At 35.2% G+C, this 17,725-nt stretch overlaps 1 protein-coding gene across 6 annotated transcripts in view; it reads right to left on the bottom strand.

The window, feature by feature from the left end:
• SGO2 (shugoshin 2) overlaps nucleotides 1-17,725 on the bottom strand; it is a 56,319-nt gene that overhangs the window by 3,832 nt on the left and 34,762 nt on the right. For all 6 annotated transcript variants that reach the window (XM_035710692.2, XM_025441635.3, XM_035710691.2 and 3 more), the window contains 3 exons: nucleotides 11,141-11,277; nucleotides 6,471-9,638; nucleotides 4,159-4,309 (listed from right to left, as the gene is read on the bottom strand). In XM_035710692.2, coding sequence (XP_035566585.2) covers nucleotides 4,159-4,309; nucleotides 6,471-9,638; nucleotides 11,141-11,277 — 3,456 coding nt within the window. The remainder of the gene's footprint in view (nucleotides 1-4,158; nucleotides 4,310-6,470; nucleotides 9,639-11,140; nucleotides 11,278-17,725) is intronic.

Genomic DNA, 17,725 nt, shown 5'->3' with positions numbered 1-17,725 from the left:
ATATATACTATGTACATACATATATATAGTATATATACTATATACATAGTACAAATAACTAATGCCCAGATCTTGGTTTCTAAACACAATTCTTCAGGGGAACTGGGTTCTTTGCAAAAGTACCTGATTTGGTGGCTGGGGCAGGAAAAACACTAAGATAAGCCTGGAACATCTTGTGTCAGAAAAGAAGTGCTCAAAATATTATGAAGTCTTGTTGAAAGAACACAGAAGGAAGCCACCCTGAAGGAACTCCTAATTGCCAAGCTGGAATAATCTGGGCAATGGAATAACTATTGATAGTATTAGATTTTAACTGATAGAATAAACACAAATAACTAATTAACTAACTAACTAACTAACTAACTAAATAAATAACTAAATAAGGAAGGGAGGGAGGGAGGGAGGGAGGGAGGGAGGAAAGGAAAGAAGGAGAGAGAAAGGACAGCTCTTCCTTACAGAATTCTAATAAATGCTGAAGGAAAGAGAGAAACAGAAAGCCACTATTAGGCAGAAATATAACTGTTGCAGGCAAGATCCATCAATGGATGCTAAAATTAGCAAGCAAATGTTTGATGAAAAATAGGATGCATGGTGACAAATAAGATCCCCCAGTGTCCATTAACTATAAAGGAAAAGATGGTAATTTACTGTGAAAAAAGCCCAGTAGACACCATGGTCCTCAATCAAGTGATCCAAGTTAACATTATTGAGACATCCTGACATGATAAACCCCTTAAAATGATGCAAATGGCACACCATTTCTGTAGAATTCTTGCCAAAAATGCGTAACTGCTTTGTAATGATGAAAAAAACATCACACACACACACAAAAAGAAAAAACATCAGACAAAACTGAGGGATATTCTACAAAATAATTGACCAATAGTCTCCAAAAGTGTCAAAGTCATAAAAGGAAAGGAAGAAATGAAGAACTGTCATAGGATGGAGGAGGCTAAGGAGAAACAACAACGATATGCAAGGTGGGATCCTGGATAGGATTCTAAAACAGCAAAGGATGTTAATGGACATCTATAGTTTAGTTAATAGTATTATACCAATGCTAATTTTCTAATTTTGATCATTGTACTGTGGGTAAGGTGCTAAAATAAGGGAAAGCTGGGAGAGGAATCTTTGTGCTATTTTTATAACTCTTTGCTAAGTCTAAGTTTAGTTTAATATAAAAAAATTTAACTCTCAACTCAATTAAAAAAAAAAAAAGACAACCAATTTAAAAAAGGGAAAAAGATCTGAATAGACTGACCTCCCTACCTCCCTCCTTTCTTCCTTTCTTTCTTCGCTTCCTGCCAGCGTGAAACCCAATTCGGGACTTGAACTCACAGCCTTGAGATCATGACCTGACCTGAGATCAAGACTCGGACACTTAACTGACTGAGCCTTACACTCTTACATTTGTGTAAGAAGATACACAAATGGCCAATGAGTACATGAAAAGATGCTCAACATCATCAGTTATCAGAGAGCTTCAGGTCAAAACTTTCTTTTTTTTTTTTTATTTATTAGGTCAAAACTTTCATATACTACTTTACACCCACTTACTATGGTTAGAATCATCAAAAAGCCAAATAACAACAAGTGTGTTGGCATGGAATTAAAGAAATCAGAACCGTCATACATCATTGGTGGTAATGTAAAATGACAGCAGCTTTGGAAAATAGTCTAAGCAGTTCCGCAAATGATTAAACGGAGTTACCATATGACCCAGGAATTCCATAAGGAGGCATATGTCCAAGAGAAAAGAAAACCTATGTAGACACAAAGACTTGCAAATGATATTAACAGCATTATTCATAATAACCAAAAGATGGAAACAACCAAACATCCTTTGACAGACAAGTGGATAAACAAAATGTGGTTATTATCTATACGACAGAATTTAATTCAGTCCTATAAAGAAATGAAATACTATATATAATGAACGGATAAACCCTAGAAACATATGGTAAGTGCAAGAAGACAGTCACAAAGACCACATATTACATGATTCCATTCATATGAAATATCCAGAACAGGGAAATCTATTGAGATAGGAAGTGGGTGAATCGTTGCTTAGGGCTGGGGGCAGGGTGGTGGGTATGGGAATGACACACAAAGGGCATGGGGTTTCTTTCTGAAGTTTTATGATGATAGGTATGGTATGTGAATTACAGCTTGACAGTTATTTTTTTTTAAAACCACTTGATCTTTTATTTCATTTTGTTTCTGTTTTACCCTCCTTTGTATTGCTATCCTGGGTGTGTGTGTGTGTGTGTGTGTGTGTGTGTTTTAAGACTTTATTTTTTTAGAGCAGTTTTAGGTTTGCAATACTATTGAGAGGGAGGTACAGAGATTTCCCCCATGCCCTCTGCCCTTACCTGTACACAGCCGTCCCCACTGTCAATTACTCACAGGCATTGTATATACTGGATCAAGGATGAATACACACTAACACATCACAATCAGTTGAAGCCTATGGTGTACTTAGGGTTCCCTCTTGGTATTGTACATTCTAAGGGTAGGGACAAATGTGTAATGACATGTATCTATCATCATAATATCAGAGTATTTTCACTGCCCTAAAAATCCTCCATGTTCCACCTAATTCATCTGTCTCCTCTATCCCTACCAGATAACAGTGATCTTTTTCCTGTCTTCATAGCTTCACCTCTTCCAGAATGTCATATACTTGGAATTATACAATAAGTAGTTTTCTCAGATTGGCTTCTTTTACTTAGTAAACTGTATTTATGGTCCTCCTTGTCTTTTCATAGCTTGGTACCTCAATGCTTTTTAGCTTTGAGTAATACTCCATTGTCTAGATATATCATAGTTTATTTCCCCATTCACCTACTGAAGGACATTCTTGGTTGCTTACTGGTTTTAGTAATGTGAATAAAGCTGCCATAAATATCCATGTGCAGATTTTTGTGTGGACATGTTTTCCCCTTTGGGTAAAGACCAAGGAGTGTGACAGCTGGACTGTATGTTAAGGGTACCTTAAGTTTTGTAAGACCACCAAGCTGTCTTGCAAAATAGCTGTGTATCCTTTGGCTTTCCCACTAGCAGTGCTCCATACCTGTTATTGCTTCAAAATATCTGTCAGAACCACCAATGCCTTTCATCTTATAAAAGAAGTAAATACTGACACAATGCAAAGGATAAGAAAATTTAAGGATAATTTTCTCTCTTTTTGAAAATATGATTGGTTTCTGCAAAACAGGCTCCTTCATTTATTCTTTTAAAAAGTGAGATTTTCCATAGAACACATGTAAAAGGCATTTGGACATTTTTTGAAATAATTAAGGGAATTTGAATAGGGATTGGCTACTGGGTAGTTGACAGTAAGAAATTGTTGCTAATTCATTGTTGCCAGATAATTGAGTGATTACTGTTATCTAGTTTTGTTAAGAAGTTCCTTTTTAAAAGAGATACACACAGAAGTATTTTTGGAATTAAATGACCCAATATTAGGGATTTGTTTTAAAAATGCTACAACAAATAAGGATAGATAAAATATATAAGGCAAAATACTGGTAACAGTTGAAGCTCAGGATGGATAAGTAGGAAGAGTACTATTTTCCCTTTGTTGAGGTTTGATATATTTTTTAAAGATTTATTTATTTTAGAGAGAGGGAAAGAGTACATACACGCATGGGGACACATAGGGGCAGAGGGAGAGAGAATCTCAAGCAGACTCTCCGCTGAGCACGGAGCCCAACTGGGGCTTGGTCTCACGACCCTGAGATCGTGGCCGAAACCAAAATCAAGAGTTGGACACTTAATTGACTGAGCCACCCAAGCACCCTGTGTTTGAAATTTTAAAAAAGAGAAAGAAAAAGACTATTATTCTTTAAGGCCAAAGAACAAATAAGCCACTTTGAATTCCTCTAGGGAACAAGGTAGAGTACAAATGAAGACAAGAGACATAGAAATAGTGGTTTGCAAATCATAGGCAACAAAGTTGTTTTACAAAGCCCGTTTAAAGAATAAAAGAAGACATTTCTTCAAATCTTACCCAGATTATACTGTGATTATTGTATGTCAAAAATATACCGATATTGAGAAGCGTTCAAACACTAATTCATCAGGCAGGAATTTCTTTTAAAGCACATAATTTATAATATCACACTGAAATCACTTTAATATCACTGAAATACTTACCTTTTGAGATTTGGCTCCTTTAAATAGAGAGGCGTACACCTTCTTCTCCGGCTTGGTAGCTCTAAAGATGGATTTTCTGACTTATTTTCAGCTTTAGCAGCATTATTTGAAACAAAATTGGTATTTGTCAAGTCCTGTAGTGTTCTACAACCTGCAAAGAATATTATTTTCACAAATATTTATAAATGTGGGATATATGGGATATCTCTATATAGAAATAGATATGGGATATAGTGGTTTACAAATTGCTGGTAGCACATTTTTAAATATAACAATAATCAAGCTATAATTTTAAATACTATAATAGCAATGAAATTATTTGTGAATAAGTTTTTCTCCTCAAAATGAGGGGAAAAGAGACTTAAAATTTTAAACTATCAAAGTAGATTATAACATTTTTATTCTGAAATCACATATAGGCTGATAAAAATTCTTTATAGGTCAACTCTAGTCACAGAATCATACAAATTACTACACATTCATTCAACATTTGTATCGACTGCTTACTCTATGAAAGGTACCATGAGGAATAGAGATGCAAGATGGCTGACCAGTCCTCTATCATGTACTAGAACTCTGGATTTTTGCACTTTTGCTATAGTATGCGTTTTATGTGGAATAGCCTTATCAAATCCTAGTGCTAACTTGAAAAGAAATCTGTACCCTCATGTTCATAGCAGCATTATGTATAGTCAAGACATAGAAACAATCTAAGTGTCCATGGATGGATGAACGGATAAAGAAGTTGTGGCATGTGTGTACATGTATATTAATATTATATGCATATTACTCAGACATAAAAACATGAGGAAATCCTACAATTTGAGATAACACAGATGGATCTTGAAGGCATTATGTTAAGTGAAATAAGTCATATACAGAAAAACAAATACTGTAGGATCTCATTTACATCAGAGAACAATACAAAACAAAATAATCAAAACCAAAAACCCAAACCCAGAAAAAGAGATCAGACTTGTGATTACCAGAGGTGACAGAGGGTGGAGAAAGGGGGGAATAAGAAGAAAGCAGTCAAAAGGTACAAATGTCCAATCATAAGACAAATAAGTACTAGGGATGCAATGTACAACCTGATGACTACAGCTAACACTGCTTTCTGATATATAAGAAAGTTAAGAGGGGGCGCCTGGGTGGCTCAGCTGAGCATCTGACTCTTGACTAGGCACAGGTCATGATCTCAGGGTTGTGAGATCAAGCCCCGCACTGGGCTCCGTGCTGGGTGTGGAGCTTGCTTAGGATGGATTCTCTTTCTCCCTTTCCCTCTGTTCCTCAACCCCACACCCTCTCTCTCAAAAAAAAAAGTTGAGAGTAAATCCTAGGAGTTCTCATCACAAGGAGAAAGCTTTTTTCTTTTCTGTTTACTGTATCCATATGACATGATGGATATTATCTGAACCTGCTGTGGTAACCATTTCATAATACATGTAAATCCAATCATCATGCTGTATGCCTTAAAGTTATACAGTAATGTCAATTATTTCTCAAAATGGGAAAAAATTTCTAGTATTCTACATACATATATATTCAAATGTTAAGTCACCCAGTAGAAAATTTTGACTGATATGGGAAAGTCCAACGTCATAAAATTTCTAATAATGAAAGAATATCCTTTGGATGTATAAGGGGAAAAAATGGGATAAGTAATGTTACATACAGCATGACTTCAGGCATATATTTAAATTCCATAGATTGAACTCTGTATGCACATGCCAAAATGCTGACTGCAGTTCTTCTGGGTGATTGTTTTTCCTACAATTTCCTGATTTTCTACTTTCCATTTTCTGCAATGAGTATTATTTTAATAACTGGGAGAAAATAAAAAGTAAACACTAAAGATAAAAATCCTACCTATCCTTTAGGGCCTAAAATGCTATCTATGTATTTCATGTCCTCTTGTCCAAATCACTCCCAATATATGTGTTAGCACATGTATGCTTTTATTAGAGCATTTATCACATTTACCATCTATTTGTTGTTTGCTATTTTGAAACATGCATTCTGAGGAAAGGGAGTTGATATTACTGATTTTTTAATCCTCTAAAACTCCAAATCAGACAACTTTGTGGTAAAGGCCAAATCTGTTTTTTAGGTTTTAAATATTCAAGACACTACTCTGCTATCTTTCCTAAAATAGTACACTTTCTTTAAAATTTTTTATAGTTTCTATATACCAGGTTACACAGCTAAATACTGTTTTTAACTCCATAAAAATATCAGTTATAACAAAATACTTTACTGGTTTGAAAAAAGAAAATACTTCTAAAACTTGATCATTTCAGCCATTAACCTACCTATTCCTGATTTTTGTGTTCTCTGGTTGAATTTCATCCCTTTCATCTTCTCATGTACATCACCACTTATTTGAAAGATTGGTGAGCTCTCCAGGGCAAAATTTTCTTTTATCATCAAATTTTTACTAGGAGAAATACTCAGAGGCACTGAATCCTCATGAGCACTCTTAAAGGAAGAATCTTGTATGTTAGGCGAATATACCTGAGAAAAAGCTTGAAATGTCTTTGTGTAAAACTCTGGCTTCATTTTGACAACTTCCTCATTTTCTGAAATTTTTTCCTTAGCATCTTGTCCAGATTCAACTGATATTCCCGGGTCAGTGTCAGATATTATCTGCATTACCTTATGGCTATCTGAAGAAGGATAGATGATCTTCTTTTTCTTTGATTTAGATGACGTTTTGTTTACTTTTCTGACTTGGCACTCTTCTTCTTTTACCACTTCCACAAAGGGGTTATCTCTTTTTTCATTCAGAGTTGTAGGGCTTTGCTTCAGATTCTCCTGTAGGTCCATGTGCTTATCAGGATCAGAATCTGCTTCATTAGTAATATATTTTAAACCTGATTCTAAGGAGACAGATGTCTGTAAAGAATCTGGTAACTGTGAAATACATTTTTTTTTACCTTTTGCCAAAATCTTTGACTTGCCTGATAATTCTTTCCCATGCTTTTTAACTAATTTATAAGGATTTGAATTTTGGTCACAATTTTCCTTTTCATTATTATCTATTTCCATAGAGTATCCACTGATAATACTTTGGCATTCAAGTCTTTGTTTAGATTTATTTACTTGAAAAGCAAGATCTTTTGTATAGCTTTCTTGATCCTGTACATCTTTATCATTATCCCCATATATTTCATACCTTTCAGAAATTATTGCTGTCTTCTGATTTACTTTCTGCCTAAGTTTCTTATTTTTTGATTCATTTTGCTGAGAAGGTTGCTTATCAGTCACATGCTTTTTCAAACCCAACACATTCTGTGCCTCATAATCATATAGATTTCCATTACTGGGAGTGGGAAGACAAGCTGTTTGTAATTCACTTGTGACTTCCAGGTTTTTAGAAATAGTTTCTTTACCTGTTTGATTTAGAGAAAAGAAGTTACTTTCTTCTGGGTCATGAATACCTTTTTTTTTAAACTCATTTGTCCGGTTCATTTCCACAATTATTTCTGTCTCCCGACTTACTTTCTGCCTAAGCCTCTTATTTATTTTTGATTCATTTTGCTTTGTAGGTGGCATATCGGTAACAAGCTTTTTCACCCCCAAAATGTTTTGAGTCTCATAATGACATAGGTTCCTATCACCTCTGTTGGAAGGATCGGCTTTCTGAAACTCATCTGAGTCTTTTAGGTTTTCAGGGATGATTTCTTTTTCCTTTTGGTTAAGAGGAAGTAAGTTATCTTTTTCTGGGTCATGTGTACCTTTGTCATCATTCTCATATATTTGGTTGATTTCAGAAATTATTTCTGTCTTCCGACATACCTTTTGCCTAAGCTTCTTACCTATTTTTGATTCATTTTGACAAGCAGGTTGCATACCACAGACATGCTCTTCTACTCCCAGAACATTTTGAGTCTCATAATCATATAGGCTTCCACTATCTTTGGTAGAAAGGGCAGGTGTTTGGAACTCACTTGGGTCTGTTAGATTTCCAGGGACGATTTCTTTATCCTTCTGGTTTAGGAAGAAAGAATTACCCTTTTCTGGGCAATACACATTCTTATCATTACCTAAATGATTCACTTCAGAAATTATTTCTGTCCTCCGATTTACTTTCTGCCTAAGATTATGAACTTTTGATTCATTTTGCTGAACAGGGTACACATCAGTGATCTGCTTTTGCAAATCCAATACATTTTGGATCTCACAATTATACAAATTTCCATTATCAATGGTGGAAAGAGCAGGTTTTTGAAACTCATCTGAAGCTTTTAGGTTTCTAATAATTTCTTTATTCACTTGGGTTTGGAAGGAGAAGTTACCTTCTTCTGGGCCATGCACAACTTTAGCACTATCCCTATATATTTGGTTTGTTTCAGAAATTATTTCTGTCTTTCGATTTATTTTCTGCCTAAGCTTCTCATTTATTTTTGATTCATTTTGCTGAGCAGGCTGCATATCAGTGACATGCTTTTTCAAATCTGACATATTCTGGGCCTCATAATCATATAAACTTTCATTATCTTTAGTGGAAAGATCAGCTGTTTGAAATTCACTTGTGACTTCTGGGTTTTCAGAAGTGGTTTCTTTATTCTTTTGGTTTGAGAGTAAGTTATCATTTTCTAACTTAGAAATCACAGTCTGTCTAGAAGCTTTACTTTTATGACAAGCTAGAGAACTCTGACCCATACTAAATTTACTCTCCTGATGGAATTTATCTAAACTTTGAGAGAAAGAGTATGCTTCTTCTTGCTCATTTGTTACATGTATTTTCTTTTTTTTATTACACTGTGTAGTTTGTCTCTTATCTTGATCAAAGTCATCATGAAGGGTTACTTTCTTCAGTATGTTCAACTGAGTCAGCTGCTCAGTATTGAACATAAAATTTGGATCGTCTGAATCCCCTTTGCCATTCAAGATAACTGATCTTTTTTCTGGTCCATTTTCAATCTTTTCCTCAATATTGATATCTGAACTATTTTTAAATGGTCTCTTTGATCTTTCTCTCTTTTTTTCAGAGCTTGAATCCCTCACTTTTCTGAAAGTTTTTATTTCACAATCATTTGATTTTTTATTGCTTTTATTTTTAGTGCCCGTTGAAACTGTAACAATTTTGCTTATTTCACTAGCAGTTAAATCCATGTCAGCATCATACACAGTTTTCTGCAACTGAAAGTCATCACTACCTTGAAATGGATTCTTGTACTCTGCAGTAGGTTCGCTTGTCGACTCAGATGAGACAGGAAGCCATTGGATGTTTCCTTGCATTTCAATATTCTTTTCATTAGTATGATCATTTATCTTATTATTCCAATTTAATTCTGGACTTGAAATGTGTTGTTGATCTAAATCTGTCATATGAGGACTGACAGGATTATTTAATTCCTGAGATAATACATGTTTCTTCCTTTCAGTTACATTACTGAGAGATGGCTTCTCCTTTCTGTGGCTGATCGACTGGGCATTTTTCACCTCACTCATTAGAGAACTAAGGGAATTTTGGTCTGAGTGGAAAAAATAAAGGGAAAGAAAATTTAGAAGTAATGACAATGAATTTGTTATTTTAAACAAACAGAGCAAAAATCAAGCTGTTTCACAGAAAGGATTCTGATAATGTATTCTGTTCAGATACTTACAAAGAATCTATGCTGATAAAAATAAAGTAGAAATGACCAGAGTATTCATAAGTTACATTTTACATTGTATTTATGGACAATATATATTAAGAATTCACTCTGCCTTGGCCCCAACAGTAGAGTGGAACACATCTGATGGTAGAGCCACTAACTTACATTTCTAAAGTCAGAGGAGGCCAGCAAATGAACCCAAATAACAGTGATAAGTCTGACAAGTATTACTATTGAAAGACAATCAGCAGGCAACTAAAGTTTATATAAATTATACATACACACATAAATTTTTATAAAGGAAAAACAATTCTAAGCTCTAAATCAAATATACTTATGGTTCTATAATCCAATCTGCAAATCTATGATAAATACATAAGCCAGACTCCCCTGAAGGATTATTTTAGAAATAACTATGTAAATAAAACGTAAGTATCATCATTTCCTCTGGCTCAACTATTACCCAGGCTCAAGTTTTTGCTTTGGCTTTGATCCTGAAAAAGTAACAAAATCTATTTAGGTCCCTCCAATTTTTTTTTTTTTTTTTTTTTTTGTCTATGAAAAGGAGAAGATGAAACTAAGTAAATATATGGCATCTTTCAATTTGTAAACTAAAAAGATACCAAGAAAAGCTCTTTGGGCTGACTCTATTTTTTTAAAAAAAGATTTTATTTATTCATGAGAGACACAGAGAGGCAGAGACACAGGCAGAGGGAGAAGCAGGCTCCATACAGAAGCCCGACATGGGACTCGATCCCGGGGCTCCGAGATCACGCCCTGGGCCCAAGGCAAGCACTAAACCACTGAGCCACCCAGAGATCCCAAGGCTGACTCATTTTTAAATACTGCTCGCAGAATAACAGCATTAGGCCACTGTGGATCTGATATTTATCAGCATGTTTATTTAAAAATTAAATTTTTCAGGGGGACCTGGGTAGTGGCTCAGCGGTTGAGAATCTGCTTTTGGCTTGGATCATGATCCCAGGCTCCTGGGATCGAGTCCCACATCAGTCTCCTGGTGATGAGCCTGCTTCTCTCTCTGCCTGTGTCTCTGCTTCTCTCTATGTTTCTCATGAATAAATAAATAAAATCTTAGAAAAAAAATAAAATACAATAAAAATTAAATTTTTCACCAGTAGTTTTAAATGATGGGAGTTAGCAAATCTATAACATAAGAGAGCTACCTTATTAACTGTTTATAAACCATGGGCCTCAAGCAAAAAAGTCTGATGAATATAACTTTTTAATATTGATATTAAAATTTTTTTAAATCTCACCTTTGGGAAACATATCAAAAATAGAAAAAATGTCTGAATCATCTAAACCACACATATTATGATTATTTTCTTTAAGAAGTAACAATTACAAATCATACTGACTTGATAAAGGTTGCCCTGTTGATACCGAAGAGGGAATATCAGGTGATATCTTTGATATAGCACTGTCATCATATTGCATTTTCTCTTTCTCTTTATCATCATCATCATCATCATCATCATTTGAAGTTAATGGAACCCTAAATGCAGGTGGAAATAAATGACGAGTTTTGTATTTTACAAAAATTAATTAGAAAATTACATAGATAGTTCTTTTTATATGCCATTTATTTAAGATCCAACCACAAGCCCACTCTGGTATCTTTTTATGTTCAATGAAGACAATTATAGGTAGGAAAGAGATAGTTTCTAATAGTATAGAACTTGGAATAAAACAGGAATGCTACTTACCTCAGAGCCCCAGTGGCCTCAAAAAGAGATAAATGATATAACCACTGGTTGGGCTACTAAGAGTAATAATACTAATGAAACGAATAAACTTCAAACATACTAACAAATACTCATATAATATTTATAGCTTTCTTACAGTTAATTTTATAGAATAACCAAAAATTTTTCTATAGTTTCAATAAGTACAGTTGTATGTAAAGTTAAGTGTGAACTAAAGTTTCCTATGTGCCAAAAGGTATTCATGTAAACTAAGGCCATATTCCTAGAGTAGTTAAATCTATTTGGCTGCAGGGAGATATAAACAGACAGAAATAATTAAACTGACCTTGAATTCAAAGAATGAGGATTAACATCCCCCAAAGACAAAGATTTTTGTCTTAAATGCCAAACAAATTTAAGAGGTTATGTTTCTGATAATGGCTGAATAGCTATTTTTGAATCAGCCCTATCAAACATAATGACTATAAATTCTGGATAAAATATTTTTAAAAACTACCTAAAGTAACTGGAGAGTAAACAAAAAGCAAATAAAGAGCGAGTGATACTTTAAAAAAAGGTGAGTTTACAACCTCAGCCAGTGCCACATTTTTAAAAAGTTAGAAATCTATATTCTTACTGATTCAAGGTAAGAATTAAAAACAATTAAGACAGATGCAAAAGTATGTGTGATGGGGAAATAACAGGTAGAGAGGGGAGACCCAAATTTTGTGTGTAAATTGTTCCCCTCCCCATCTCTGGCTGACCCAAAAATCATACATATGTGAGGAAGATTCCAAGCAGGCCAGCTAAGGATAAAAGAACTAAAATGAGATTTCATATGTTGCCACTTACAGGAAAATAATAAGTTTGAGTTCAGACAAGGTAATTGCCTAGTAAAATAAAACACAAATTTGTTGGAGGAACACACCTGAATCCAGACTTTCTATAACATAGGACTCACATGTCCAGCATATAATCCAATATTATTCAAAATATAATGCAACAGGAAAAAAGTGTTCAAACTCAAGGGAAAAAGATAACCAATAGAGAATGTTCCTGATATAAAACACTCATGAAAATATGCTCAAATGAAAATATTGAGCATGAAAGAATTCTCAATATTATTAATATTATCAAGGAAATCAAAATCAAAATGAAATACCACTTTATACCAACTAGATGGTTATAATCAAAAGCATAGATAATAACAAGTATTGGTAAGGATGCAAAGAAACTGTGACCCTAATACTTCGCTGGTGGAAATGTAAAACAACGCAGCAGCTTTGTAAAATGGTTTGGCACCACCTCCAAAAGTTATACAGTTATATGACTCAGTAATTCTACTTGTTGGCATAAATTGAAAACTATGTCCACACAAAAACTTTTACATGAATGTTCATAGCACCACTGTTCAGAATCGTCAAAAAGTAAAAATAGCACAAATGTTCATTAACTGAATGGATATACAAAATAAGATACGCAAACAACAGAAATTTTTTTTTAAGATTTTATTTATTTATTCATGGAAGACACAAAGAGGCAGAGACACAGGCAGAGGGAGAAGCAGGTTCCATGCAGGGAGCCTGATGTGGGATTTGATCCTGGGACTCCAGGATCATGACCTGGGCTGAAGGCAGGTGCTAAACCGCTGAGCCATCCAGGGATTCCCAAAAAACAGAAACTTATTCAGTCATAAAAAGGAATGAAATAGTAACACATGCTACAAAATGAATGAAACTTGAATAAAGGATATAATAACGAGCAGACGGGGATCCCTGGGTGGCTCAGCGGTTTAGCGCTTGCATTAGGCCCAGGGCCTGATCCTGGAGTCCTGGAATCGAGTCCCACATCAGGCTCCCTGCAAGGAGCCTGCTTCTCCCTCTGCCTGTCTCTCTGCCTCTCTCTCTCTCTCTCTGTGTCTCTCATGAATAAATAAATAAAATCTTAAACAGAAAAAAAAGTGAGCAGACACTAATGAAATATGAAAGAAAAATTGACAAAAAATATCAATTAAACTGGGACACCTAGGTGGCTCAGTGGTTGAACATCTGCCTTCGGCACAGGGCATCATTCCGGGGTCCTGAGATCAAGTTCCATATTGGGCTCCCCATAGGGAGCCTGTTTCTCCTGCCTCTTTCTCTGTGCCTCTCATGAATAAATAAATGAAATCTTAAAAAAAAAAAAAAATCAATGAAACCAAAAGCTGAGTCTCTAAAGGAATCAATAAAATTGACAATAATATAGCTAGCTTGATAAATTAAAAAAAAAGAGTGATACAAATTACCAATATCAATGATGAGAGAAAAGAACCTCACTACAGATGTCACAGGCTTTAAAAGAATAATAAGGGTATATTATAAACAACTTTATGCCAATAAACTTGACTGCCTAGAAGAAGTAGATGAATTTTTGGAAAGACAATTTTTTTTTTTAAGATTTTATTTACTTATTCATGAGAGACATGGAGAGAGAGAGAGAGAGAGAGAGAGAGAGAGACATAGGCAGAGGGAGAAGCAGGCTCCATGCAAGGAGCCTGATGTGGGGCTCCAGGATCACGCCCTGAGTCAAAGGCAAACACTCAACCACTGAGCCACCCATGTGTCCCAACACAAGTATTTTCTAAATTGACTTGAAAATAATAGAAAAAATCTGAAAAGCCTTATATTTATTTAAGAGATCAAATTAATAATTAAAAACTCAGGTCCAAATATGTTCTCTCTTTAATTCTTTCAAACATTTAAGGAAGAAATCCCAGTTGTACACCCTTTCAAAAAATGGAGAAAGAGGGAATGCTTCTAATCTTGTTTTACAAAGCCAGCACAACTCTTATTAAAACTCATCAAAGATACAGTAAGAAAATTATAGACCAATATCCCTTATAAATACAGATAAAAAAATTTAAAGAAAAAGTTATCAAATCCTATCCATTAATATATAGTAAGAATAATACACCATGACCACGTAGAATTTGAGATAGAAGTTTGTTTTAATGCAAATAAACTGAAGTCACCACACTGACAAATGAAGTAGATCTCAATTTTTTAAAACTAAGTAGAATAAAGGAAATAATAAAGAGCAGTCACCAATGAAACATGAAATAGGAAAAAAAACTGATAAAAAACATGGATGAAACCAGATATAAAGGAGAAAAGTCATGATTATCTCCAGATACAGAAAAAAAAATTGACATAATTCAATATAAATTCATTATAAAAACACTAAGCAAACCAGAATAAAGAGGAAAGTTTTTCTTCAATTTGCAAAAAAGGTACTAACTTTTCAAAAGAAAAGACAGATGCCACAGACAATAAAATAACACTTTTAAATTGCTAAAAATAATTCCCAACTTAAAATTTTGTAATTGCAAACATACTCCAGAAATGAAGATGAAATAAGTATGTTCCTAGAAAAACAAAAGCTGAATGAATGCATTGCCAGGACCTGCATTAAAAGAAATAAAAAGAATTTCTTTCAGCATTAGAAAAATTATCTTAAAAAGGAATCTCAAAATGAAAGCAGTGAATTTTACCTCATTGAAGCTGAGGAAAACAACTGTGAATGGGTATACAACTAAAAATATAGGAAACAATATGAAAAAGATAAAAAAGTTAAATATGTATGTGATTTAAATGAATCTTGGCTACACAAAACAATGAAAGTAGTAATTTGTGGGATTAAAATATATGTATGTATGAAAGTTAAAAAAAAATCTAAGGATGAATGTTGCTGTCACTAGAGTACTCATAAAAGAACAGTAGAAGATAACAAGTTAATAGATAAGAAAAATAATGGAAAACATTTTATTTCCAAAGAAATCAAGAAAGAAGAGAAACAATATAAAACAGATTGCTCAAATAGAAAACAACTAGATGGCATATATAAATCCAATTATATCGTCAATGATATTAAATGCAAACATACTAAATATTCTAATTAAAAGATGTTACAATGAATTAATTTTTTAAAAAGAACTTATATGCATTTTAAATTAATAGAATTTAAAAGTTATAGAAAACCAGAGAAATGCTGTATCAGACAAGTAGACTTAAAGCAAGAATCATTTCTAGAAGTAATTCATATTGATAAAACAAGTCATCAGGAAAACAAATTAATCCTAAACTTTTTTAAAGATTTTATTTATTTATTCATGAGAGACACAGAGAGAGAGGGGCAGAGACATAGGCAGAGAGAGAAGCAGGCTCCTTGCAGGGAGCTTGATGTAGGACTTGATTCCCGGGCCCTGGGATCACCTGAGCCAAAGGCAGATGCTTAACCACTGAATGACCCAGGCATCCCTCAATCCTAAACTTAAATGTGTTTACTAAGAACTTTAAAACACGTAAAGCAAAAATTGACAAAACTAAAAGGAGAAATTCATGAATCCATAATCATAGTGGCAGACTTTAATGCATTTCTATCAGTAGCTTATAGAAGAGATGACAGAAGCAAGAAGGGTATGGAAGTTTTGAACAATATAATCCATAAACTTGACACAACTGATACAAAGTACTGTATCCAACAACCACAAAATACATATTCTTTTTATGTGTACCCAAAATATTTACCAAGTTAGACCAAGAAGTGTCCTAATGCAAATATTAATATATTTCAAAAGATCAAAATCATTTGATTCATGTTCCATAACTACAATGGACATCAGCTAGAAATCAGCAAAAAAAAGTAATTAGAAAAAACATATCCAGCTGATTGGAAATTTAATATGCTTGTTAATGATCCATGATTCAAAGAATATATCAGAATAGAAAGTAGAAAATATTTTAAACTCAATGGTAATAAGGATATGGCACATCAAAAATTATGTGGTGCAGCTAAATAAGCCTTTAAAAATATTTTTGAAGATACGTTCGTTAGATTACTCCTTTCTGCCCCTGGACACCGCCGAGTAAGCATCGTTAAAGTCTCCCCTCCCACCGCCGTCATGTCTAAGTCAGAGTCTCCCAAAGAGCCTGAGCAGCTGCGGAAGCTCTTCATCAGAGGTTTGAGCTTCGAAACAACCGATGAGAGTCTGAGGAGCCATTTTGAGCACTGGGGGACGCTTACGGACTGTGTAGTAATGAGAGACCCCAACACCAAGCGCTCCAGAGGCTTTGGGTTCCTCACGTAGGCCACCGTGGAGGAGGTGGACGCGGCCATGAACGCCAGGCCACACAAGGTGGACGGAAGAGTCGTGGAACCAAAGAGGGCTGTCTCCCAAGGAGATTCTCAAAAGACCCGGTGTCCACTTAACTGTGAAAAAGATTTTTGTCGGTGGCATTAAAGAAGACACTGAAGAACATCATCTAAGAGATTATTTTGAACAGTATGGGAAAATTGAAGTGATTGAGATCATGACTGACCGAGGCAGTGGCAAAAAGAGAGGTTTTGCTTTTGTGACCTTTGACGACTACGACTCTGTAGACAAGATTGTCATTCAAAAATACCATACTGTGAATGGCCACAACTGTGAAGTAAGGAAAGCCCTATCGAAGCAAGAGATGGCTAGTGCTTCGTCCAGCCAAAGAGGCCGAAGTGGTTCTGGAAACTTTGGTGGTGGTTGTGGAGGTGGTTTTGGTGGGAATGACAACTTTGGTCGTGGAGGGAACTTCAGTGGTCGAGGTGGCTTCGGTGGCAGTCGAGGTGGTGGTGGATACGGTGGCAGTGGGGTTGGCTATAACGGATTTGGTAATGATGGTGGTTATGGAGGAGGCGGCCCTGGTTACTCTGGAGGAAGCAGAGGCTATGGAAGTGGTGGACAGGGTTATGGAAACCAGGGCAGTGGCTATGGCAGGAGTGGCAGCTATGACAGCTATAACAACAGAGGAGGCGGAGGCAGCTATGGCGGTGGTAGTGGAAGCAACTTTGGAGGTGGCGGAAGCTATAACGATTTTGGCAATTACAACAATCAATCCTCAAATTTTGGACCCATGAAAGGAGGAAATTTTGGAGGCAGAAGCTCTGGCCCCTATGGTGGTGGAGGCCAATACTTTGCCAAACCACGAAACCAAGGTGGCTATGGCGGTTCCAGCAGCAGCAGCAGCTATGGCAGTGGCAGAAGGTTTTAATTACTGCCAGGAAACAAAGCTAAGCAGGAGAGGAGAGCCAGAGAAGTGACAGGGAAGCTACAGGTTACAACAGATTTGTGAACTCAGCCAAGCACAGTGGTGGCAGGGCCTAGCTGCTACAAAGAAGACATGTTTTAGACAATACTCATGTGTATGGGCAAAAAACTCGAGGACTGTATTTGTGACTAATTGTAAC

This window comes from Canis lupus, chromosome 37, assembly GCF_003254725.2.
Source record: "Canis lupus dingo isolate Sandy chromosome 37, ASM325472v2, whole genome shotgun sequence".
Classification (NCBI taxonomy): domain Eukaryota; kingdom Metazoa; phylum Chordata; class Mammalia; order Carnivora; family Canidae; genus Canis; species Canis lupus.
Note: the sequence above shows the minus strand (reverse complement) of the source record. Positions and strands in the feature narration are given on the sequence as shown.